We start from the raw sequence: 11,066 nt of genomic DNA on the forward strand, positions 1-11,066 counted from the left end.
AAATCAAATTCTAACGCAAATATTCAAATACTTATCTTCCAAAACACTTAAAACTGTGCATTGACAGTGCGTTTTAAATTCTCATTTCTTAAAACATACCCTTCATATGAAATATCTTCGCTGGAGGATGGTATTTAAACGGTCGTTATTAGAGGTCTCCTCTGACATATAAAGAAAAATCATAGAATGTCAAGTTCTGAAATCCGTGATAAACCCCTTTTTATTTTATATTTTATTGACTAAATCATACCATCCAATATATAACTAGCAACACTCCAAGAAATCCTAAGTTAACAGAATATTGGATGTCCACCCAGTGAATGTTATGTAATGCCAATTGTGCAACGTCACGCACAGATTAGCCATTATGTAACAACACCATGCATCAACAACGCTAAGGCGTTTAGAATGATCAAACAAATGCAATGCATAGGCGCTTGTCAACAATAAAATAATTCAAATGGAAGCATCCATCTGAGCATTTCTTCAAATCACTTTTCCTTATAAACCCTACTGATAATTTGAGTCATAGAGCAGTGTAAGCAGTCACTTGATACCGGTAATGAATCATCTATTGCAAATCGCTCGTAGCCGATATTAGTCAGCTCGTCCAAATTTAAAGACTAATTGTAACAATTATTATGCTGTATTTATTCACTGGACTCCGCTAGCTAAGTTGGTAGATGCGTAACGTACTATGCATATCATTAGGGCGATTTTTAGCCAGATCTCTAAGTATGTGTGGGAGTTTATCATACAATTATTTCTACGGCCATTCATCCACTTGATCTAGTTCAAGCGGGGCTATTATTAGTTACGGCATGTCTAACACTTGGCTTGCCCAGAAAAAATTATATGACGAGCATATAACGAACGTGTTTAAAATTTCGAACACCATTGTTTAAAGGGACCTGTTCAAAGTTAGGTAAAATGACGATTACAAATAAAAATGTCATAAATTCAAACAAGAGTTTGCATATAATGTTTAAACAAGCACACCCTATTGACTAAGTGAAATCTTGAAATAATTGGTTAATGAATGGTTGGTCATCATTCGGAATCGTTAACAAATAGAGCGTTTGAAACGCTTTTGCTTGATAATTTGGAAAAAAGTTGAGTTCTTAGATAGAGTAAATATTTTATGAAAGCATTCACAAATATGTTAGAAGTTAAATATGTGTTTGCTAACATATTCAATGACAATAAAAACAAATGGAAATGTATGAGCAAGTCCCTTAAGATGGGAAAATGTGTTGACCTTGTATATACATTAAGCCACTGTTGTGTTAAACAAGATTAACAAAGTAATTCAACTTTCCACGTTCTATTTTCGTAACAACAAATAACAATACTGGATAACTACCATCCTCAAGGAATATATTGCGATACGTGTATTGTGATATAAAATACCATTTAATTGAAAATCACTTCATCAAAGAATGTTTGTCAAACTCCTAGTGTTGGTAAAATGATTGAAATTTAATCAAATCATCCACTTATTGACTTGCGTATACCGTTATTAAATTGCTGAATACCAGATTAGGCAATTTAAGAAGACACCAATAACAATACAATATGCTATCATTGCCAATCTTTTCAGTGATACGCATTTGTTATTATAATTTAAGTTGTTGCCACATTTATTTCTTACAGTTGATATTTGACAATCGAAACGCCGTTTTGATAAGGTTTATAGTTTCACTTCTTTATTTTAAAGGATATTGTTTGTAAAACTTGTTTTATAACTTGATGTAAAGCTTATTTCATTTGCACATGGACTGGATCTAAGCCATGATATACAATAGCATTCATATTGCTCAGTGAGATTACATCTGTGCGATATCAATATCTGTAGCTATTAAGTGCGAGGTTCGTGTCAAAATATGAATTGTTTGGTAAAAAGGTTATCCAGCAACGGAACACAGAGAATTTAGCGCACATTCGGTGTTGAAGGTTTAATCTTATATAATCTTTACGTTTATACATTTGTTTATGTAATTATATCGGAGCACTAGTGAAAACAACTGCCTTTTACTTATTGTGTGTTAACCGTTTTTTTAAATAATAGCATATATTCATGTAATGCACCCGAAACGACATGAGTTATACTGTTCATGAGGTCGTAGGTTAAAGGAGTAACGCTGTATGGACAGGCAAAGGTAAAACCATCTTACCATTTGGTATGGGGTTAGCCTGTAGATAACCTGGCTAAAATATCTATTAATAAACAGTTTATGTATAGGTAAAGAAGAACAACGGATTAGGTTACCATATCTCGATCTTCTCTATTATTTATTAAAAATAATTACCTAAAAATGCCTTTTTAGGTATTGAACCTAGTACAAATTTAAAATAGTGGTTATATTTTATTCAAGGAATTTTGAACAATTTAAGATTTAATCTTATACATACTGAATTAAATCTTGTTTACGCGTAGTTTATGTGTTAAACCTTTGCAATGTATGCGTATGCTTTGTGGATATTTTTTGAAGCGCAACATATTTCACACCTTATCGTCAATCATGAACAGTTTTGCATTAACTAAATAGTGTTTTGTTATATCCAATGATGTTCATGTCTTATGTGTATTTATTTGTCCGACTGATTTTACGTACAACGTTGGTTTGGACCGACTTATATTTTTGAGGTGCGCATAAAACATAACAAATACAGGCCCACAAGGTCACACCTGCTTAAGAAGCTGCTGGTCCGTGGTAAGGTTTGTAATACACAGCATACTAGACCTTTATATTAAATTATTGATTAAATGATGATATACAAAGGATTCATTCCGTTATTATTGCTTGTGTGATCTTCCCATTAGCACGCAAACTCGACAAGATTTGCGATAACGCTTCGTTTGTGCAATCAGACCTTATATCAGGTATCAATTTCCGTAATTATAGAGCTAGTAATAACGCCTTTTCGAACTCATTCGTGAGATGGTGTGGATGATAAACGAGCTTGGAAATTAGATCAGTGGTTTTCAAATACAATGTTGGTGTAAGGTTACATTTGTAATCTCACCGTAAACAGATTGTACTATGCGATACTACAATAACAGTTGTAAAATATGTTTAAACTACATTTTGGGTCAGGCGAGACTACATTAATCAGGCGAGACTAATATTATTTGACAATACAACAACAATTAAATTATACTGTTTTAATTTGACTTAAAACGGAAGTATAATAAACAGGCAAGACTACAATAATCAAACGAGACTATTTTACTAAGGATATACTACATGTGTGTTTTAGATTGTGAATTTTATTGATGCATACTACGCCCACGATAATGCATCTATAAATTTAATCTTGTTATAAACTACAACGCCATGCTGACTGACAACAGAGTTCATAAATTATAAGATTATGTTACTTCAGATGTTTATAACCTAAGGGTCACTTGACATCAATTGAGTGTATATCATTTATATTGTTATTTTTATTTAGCCATTTTCGCATCCATAGATTCCATCGAAATCAATGCAACATTATGAAGCAAAACTGTATTGGTATCGACAATATAAGAATCTTTTTGAATTGCTTTAATGAGCAGATATATAAAAAGACATGTGTTAAATAACATAACAGTAATAATAATACCTCCTTAATGTGCAGCACTTGGGTACCATGTTACTTGAAAGAATATTATTTAAATGAAATATTTAAAAAAAATTAGTTTTCCCTGTACTGTACCTCATTCAACTTTTTTTTACAAAGGACAAGTCCATATCAAATTGTGTGGTCGCGCATTTATTTTACTCTGACTCAAGTAAGACCATATAACAAAAGACATCTTTTTGAAACATGCGTATTATTAGTTATATATTATATACATACACATGTAATTACATGAAATAAAATACATCGGTATTCATTATTAGATTGTTACACTTATTATTCAATACCTGTGCAACGTAATGGGATAGTCCATTGTTAATTTCGAATGTCTCCACTTCAGATGTAAATATCTATTTTAAGTGAGTTGCGTTTATGAACGTTTTGATATTTTGGTATATTGGTAAAATGAAGTGTGGTGTTTTATTTCATTGTTTAGATATTTAAAGGACGTGTTTAGAGTGTGGAAAAATAACAATAACAATTTTAAATTGTCATCGATAAACAAGAATAAATTCGAAAAAATTTAACAATCAAACTAGAAATCTCTACCAAGAATTGTGTTTAATATCGCATTATTGATCGATAATCATCAATGGAAATCGGTAGAAAAATATAACTTTTATTAAAACCTTGCTTAGTGTATAGGTATAGGCTTCACTATTGTCTCAAGATGTCTTGGATTCGAGTCACGATAATGCTCATTGTTTATGTTTTCGTTTTCTAAGTTATTTATATTATTACAAATGTAAAACAATTTCAATATAATTATGAAAACAAATATAAGTACATTTTGTATAATGATATTTCTTGGCGGTGTAACTTTTTTTAAGCAAACGTTTGGTTGATTGTCTTTCGTATCATATGTATCTACTTCTGTTTTATTTGATCCCCCGTGCGTTTAATTATGGAATGTTTTGTTGAAATACTGGCTGTTGAATTCCTCTTTCTCTGGTTTTGTAACTTTTTGCTATGGCGCTGTTAAACAAGCGTTTTACCTAGGCGGTAACTTAACCAGGTTAACATCATATATACCGGATTTAAAAATAAATCACAGTTATAATATAAATGTGTTATTACAAATGGATTCAGCAGTGTGCTACCACTAAACCACGTTTTAGCAAACCAATCATTATATATGTGTTATGGATGTTTCAGACAGTATAGCACAAATGATGACGATTGTATGATTATTCAACAGTTCAAATAAAAAATAATATTCGCAATTACCAAAAATAAATATGCCGTTCGAATGTCGGACATCAATGCCTATTGAATTACATGATATCAATAAGACGTTTTCTCAAAACTAGTGCAATACACAATACAACAATTTATAAAATGAAATTCGTAGCAGGCTTGAGGTTACGAATAAGGTAAACATAATAAAGCGCTGTTGAACTTAAGTGTAATGCATCATAACCGCAGGAGCGCTCTTTAGTTTCAACCAGACTTTCCACATCATCATCGTCATCATCATCATCATCATCATCATCACCATCACCACCAACACCATCATCATTAGCAGCAGCAGTGGCAGCAGCATCATCACCATCATACTTATCATCACCACCACAACCACCACAACCACCATCATTATCATCATCATCATTATCATTATCACCACCAACACCAACACCGTCATCTTCATCATCATCATTATTATTATAATTATTATCATGACCAACATTATCAACATCGTCATTATAACTGTATCGTAATATTTTTCACAGCAAGTGTGACATTAACATTGATCAAAGCTTGTTGAGTCTTACTATGAATTTGTTAATCTCATGATGATGGTTTGGTTGATAATGATTATTGCGATGATGTTAATGATGATGATAATTGCCAAGACACCGGTAATTATTAAACAAGATTGTGATGATGTTTTCAATATCGTGTATTGTTTATTTTCGTTATTTATATTATGGGTTTGGTAGAATTTCCTAAATATGTCCCTTAAAAAAGAACACAGGCGATGTAAAACTTGATATCAACGTGAATTACAGGATACAGGATGGCTCGCGCAGTAAACAAAACATACCGGTTTTGTTATGGCTATTTCTATCATGTTTTCCCCTCTCATAGCCGCTCTTTGTCGACCGTTGCTCGTGCACTTTCAGGTGCGAATACATAAACTAGATTTATGAAGCACACATATTCTTATGTCAATGTTAACGTCCCTATAATGTTTTACAAGTATTACAGACCAAATACAGAGCTATTATAGTTGGTGAAGGCGGATGCCTAACCATATTGCAATTGTAAAATCTATCACCACACATTTCTCCACCCCGTAGCTTCAGTTCAATTAGGTAAGGGCTGTTAAATACGGTAATTGATGTGTTATGTGTGTCCTTGTTTATTTTGTTGCACATTAAAACGTCCTTTTTCACTACTCTTTATTTGATTTTACAATATTTGTTTATAGCGGCTGTGTACGCCTATTAAAAATGTCGGTAAAGCAATGGGCGGTTTAGTCAACCAAATTTGATGTTTATAGTGAATTGGCATTTTCTGACCATTATACATGTACTGTTTATAGTAGTATTATATTAACATACAATACAATGTGTGTCTGCCAATTATGCCATAATGGAAAACCTTAATTAATATATGTTTTATTTTACCGAGTATTTTGTAACTACTAATATCATACTTTTAATGTATGGAATTTTCATTAAATATTTTTGGAAATCATGATGTGTTTTTTTTTTAATTCAAACTATAAAATTAAGCGAGGGCAAGTTTAACGTTTTAAAAAGTTGAAGACTGATATATTAGTGTTTGTATTTATATCCCAACTTTCGAAGCTAGAGTGGAGGCTATGGAATTACTTAGTCTTCTGTTGGCATAGGTTGGTGTAGTATAGTACAAAATAACAATATAAATACATTGAAGGTCATTTTTGGAGATCGACATTCGACATGCATCATTGATTATGAAGGTTATTTATGTACGAAAGCAGCATGTGAGTGAATTAATCACAGTCAGGACTGCTATGTTTAGCCTTTTGACGTGAATTAAGAAGTAGTTTATGTTCTACCAGCTAGTTTGTGTAAATTGGACGTTACACTTAATAATGGTGAAGCTTGCTTTTGAAAGTGCTGGAATGTTTGAAAGTTGTTTATAATATAATGTACACCTTAAATGTTGATAATGCATATACAAGCCGAGTCATGCAAAAAGGTGCCTTATAGCATATCTGAACACAATAAATGCCTCTGCAACGATATATACACTGCTTGGGTGTCATAACGTCGTAAATGGGACCTTTTAGACTTCATGGACAAGGTAGCACGTAACGAGAATGCGCAAACGCGTTGGTTGGTGGAGCTTCGCTGGCCGCATATGGCATGATACACATGTTCGTACGACACGGCTCAAATATGCATCCGTCTCGACATGTTCAAATTGAATTCATTTTACATTAAATCGGAAAATGTAAACAAAGCAAAATACACTTATGATCAACAGGAAATAATCGTATCGTCAATTTTATGTCCATTTACTAGCAAGTGAGATAGTGTCCAGCGGTTTAACTTAGCGCTACATCTTATAGTACCATTGCTAAAAACGTGTACGAAAGATCAGAATCCAATACAACTATGTTCCTATGCTTGGTATGTGTTCTGTTGCCAATCTCTTAGTTTTAACGATCATAAAATTCCATTTCTATTTAACGACCTTTTGACCAGTTGACATAGCGGATGTTTCATTTTCGTTTTTTTCTACCATGGCTACTAGGTTTAGCATTACTACTTGCTAAGGAGTTGTTTTATAATAACTATATTCATAAATGCGGCCCTCAATATAAAATGTATGTGTTGGTGTGGTTATTTTATATTACACCAGATGTTCATAGCCTTTCGTATCGGTAAGAATAATCAACTCGAAGCTATATAATACCAAAATAAATTCATCCTTTCAGAATATATCTGTAGAATAATACTAAATGCAATCTGTGTTTTGTTCGCAATAAATAGAACTATAAAACCATTTGGATAGTGTCAAAATTGAACGGTCTAAATTTCGTTGGTATCGCATTATATTAAATGTGTATTATATGTTCCATTGAATAGATAGTTAATGTTTTTCAAAACAAAATTTCCGCGAACTCGAAATATTAATACAACTAACAATAAATTTAAAGATATATTTATCAAGCAAAAACAAAACCATAAAACTAAAAAGCCCGAAAATTTGCATTTTGCAATTAATGATTGGACATCTTTGATAAAAACGATGCTTAAACAAATTGTAGTTCGTGTGATCATACAAACCATATTTGCAATTTCATTGCAATATTACATAACCGAAATATTGAAAGATGTTATATATCATTTGCAATATATAGCTTATTAAATTATCACACACGAACTCTAACAATACTTAATATGTTAACGAGTCAAAAAAGCTATCTTCGTAACAAAAAAAAATTGACAACTGAAATGCCAGAAAATTATTAGAAAATATGGGCTTTAAAAACACATTCAAATATATACATTGGGTAATCAACAACATCATTTCAAGAATGGATATTGGACTACAGAAATATCACAGAAACTACACACAAACTACAGCACACAATTCACTTCTTAATTTTGATTCAGAAAAAGTTAAATTAACATATAATTTAAGAAAACTATTTTCAATGTATATTGTTAATGTCTGTTTTAAATAATCGATTTCATGCATATAAGTTGTATTACGCAGTAGACATGATCTCCCGAATGTTCTTGTATTGTAGCGACTCGCTTAAATCATCGCCATGAGCACACAGGACAGCATCATTGACAAGCATGCTGCAACAGCGGCTCCTGTAAAACAAACATATGTTGTGTAATATAACATCAAACAGTTGTGTTGATTAACATTCATAGTATTTGTTGGAACACTATGTCAACAATGATTATACTGACTGCATACTAGTCCATATTTACTACCACGAAATCATTCATAATCATTTATCTATACTTTACATGTATATTGCACGTTCACAGCTAATTCATATGTGAATTATTCGAAACATCAAGTGTTTGATAGATTGGATAATACATTGGTTTTAACTATTTAGAGACAAGCTTTTGTGAAAACTCAGTAAAACATATCATGAACCGTTGAAATTAAATATAAACAGCCTATCAAATATTCGTATATATACTGTTACCTACCCGAAGAACATAAGCCGTTACTTCCCATCCTAAACCCCGTCTTGCACACGCATCTGTCTGTGGTCCCAGCTCCAGAGCATTCCGAATTTGCATCCACAGCTGTACACAGTGCAGTAGTTGCAGTTGTGCATTCTAAATTGTAAAACAATTCAATGTGTGAAATAATGTAAGTGTATGTTGTATTGGAATTCTAAATTGTTTGTCAAAATCGATTACTAAAATATGTGGGAAATGCTGATTTTTCTAGGAATAACTTATAAAACTTATATGTAAATATAAACTCATATATGTTTTACTATGTCGATATTGGGATTCGCTTTATTGGCAGATGTTATGCTAAAGAGGCACGCGGGTTAACATTTCCGTTGCTTATACTGTCTCATGTATATGTAATTTTATAAAGTATTTACTTTCAAACCTGAACGGCTGTTTATTCTTAATATACAAATAAAGATAAAAAACAATGAGACATATATTAACTTTTTTAAATCGATTAATACAGGATTTTACACTCATGTTATTATTTGATAAATAATCATGAATGTACCTGAAACACATAAAATGATAACGCAAATTAAATGCAAAAAATATTTAAGAAACATGAAACTGAATACATACTAAGTGCACATATTCCGTGAGTTCCCATGAGATGTGTGGCTTTGCACGCGCATTTTAATGAACTGCATTCCGAGTTGACATCGAGAGCGGTGCAGGTAGTTGAGCCGGCGGTGCATGCTATATAGATAAGAACAAAGTGAGGTTAGTCGATTATCAACTAATATATATCTCGGCGGTAAAATTTAGCCTGGGACTTTTATAATTTTGCTTTTATGAAATTCACACAACAATTCAAATATCGATCTTTAAATCATTTGTCATGCAAATAGTAAGATAATCAAATATTTCAAACAAATATTCCGCGGTTACATCAAGCAATAACTTTTAAAATTGACGCGGCTTCCATTGTGTGTGTTATTATGTGCTATCAATTAATAAAATAAGAGGGAAAGAAGAAAAAGTCAGCGTCGGTTGGATTGAATTAGGATTCTTTCGCAATTACAATTCGGACTTTTGGACTTAAAACTAAACAAAAATACATACACGAAAAAGACGCCAGAAAGTAAGCAATCGTTTTGCTTTTGAAACGCTGTATAATTGCATGACTTGCAAATTCTGATTTCTGTATTACGGCCAAATGGAATTTACTGTGCGTGTATGTTCTTATTATTATTTCGCGTGTGCCACTTGGTGATTGTTTTTTTTTAAATCCGTGACAAAAAAGGAAAACGGTCATTTCTGGTAGGTCGGAACAACTCTCGCAAAGAGTCGACGCTAATTGGCAGGTACCGGAGACTGTAACTGAGGTATGTTCTAACAGGCAGACATTTTCTCTCAAAAATCAAATGTGTATAATCATATTTAATTTAAAAATATTTGCAGATCCAAAAATATTCGCTGAGGTGGGATATGAAAATAATTTAATTCTTAAATTTAAGAAAATAATCCTATCATTTTGAAACTTCACTTAACAGATCAATTATTTGTTAATTAATTTCCAATGGCATGGTATATACAAGCATTACAAACATTGTATTGACATTCAAAACTTACAATTAGTTACGATATATCTTTGAAATTTATTATAAATATCAATGGGTTATTCGAACAGTATACCTAATTCTGTGCAAGCATTCGTTCCTTTAGTGTAAATTGAAGGGCAACTGCATTTCAGGTCCGCTGTATGGCATATGCTGTTAGTGACAGTTAAACATTGGTTGCCTGTAGCCGTGCACACAGTGCTGCCAATAGCTGTAATAGAAGAATAGTGTGATATGTTGTACTATTTGTACAAATGAAGATATGTTAAACAAGTATTTCCAGTAACTTAACCGGAAACTTATTAAGACTGTTTGCTCGAATAATGTGCTAGTAGTAGTCCGAAATAATAAAACTATACATACTTGCCATGCAGACGTGCTTGTTGTCAAGTTGGGTCAAAACGAAGGTAGATTTGCATGCACACTTGAGTGAAGCGCATTCTGCATTGGTGTCGGCCGCACACTCGGACCCAGCAGCGGTGCAAGCTGATCGCAATGCAAACATATAGTCAAATATCATCGATGTGTTCATATTAATTTTTAAAAATGAACACTAGAAATCAATCATACTGAGTTGGCGTTTAAGTCAGAACACGTCGTCGAACCAGTGAAGCATGCTGGTTGCAATCAAAACAAATTCTCAAACATCATCTTTTTTACATTGTTT

The 11,066-nt window shown here is 32.4% G+C and overlaps 1 protein-coding gene across 1 annotated transcript in view; it reads right to left on the reverse strand.

Moving 5' to 3' along the window:
- Nucleotides 1–7,769: 7,769 nt before the first annotated feature.
- LOC127873749 (G surface protein, allelic form 168-like) overlaps nucleotides 7,770–11,066 on the reverse strand; it is a 12,713-nt gene continuing 9,416 nt past the window's right edge. Inside the window, exons 4-8 of the mRNA XM_052417705.1 lie at nucleotides 10,763–10,885; nucleotides 10,476–10,610; nucleotides 9,420–9,536; nucleotides 8,802–8,933; nucleotides 7,770–8,447 (exon numbers count right to left, since the gene is read on the reverse strand). Of these exons, the coding sequence (XP_052273665.1) occupies nucleotides 8,386–8,447; nucleotides 8,802–8,933; nucleotides 9,420–9,536; nucleotides 10,476–10,610; nucleotides 10,763–10,885 (569 nt within the window). The 3' untranslated portion in view covers nucleotides 7,770–8,385. The remainder of the gene's footprint in view (nucleotides 8,448–8,801; nucleotides 8,934–9,419; nucleotides 9,537–10,475; nucleotides 10,611–10,762; nucleotides 10,886–11,066) is intronic.

This window comes from Dreissena polymorpha, chromosome 3, assembly GCF_020536995.1.
Source record: "Dreissena polymorpha isolate Duluth1 chromosome 3, UMN_Dpol_1.0, whole genome shotgun sequence".
Lineage (NCBI taxonomy): Eukaryota > Metazoa > Mollusca > Bivalvia > Myida > Dreissenidae > Dreissena > Dreissena polymorpha.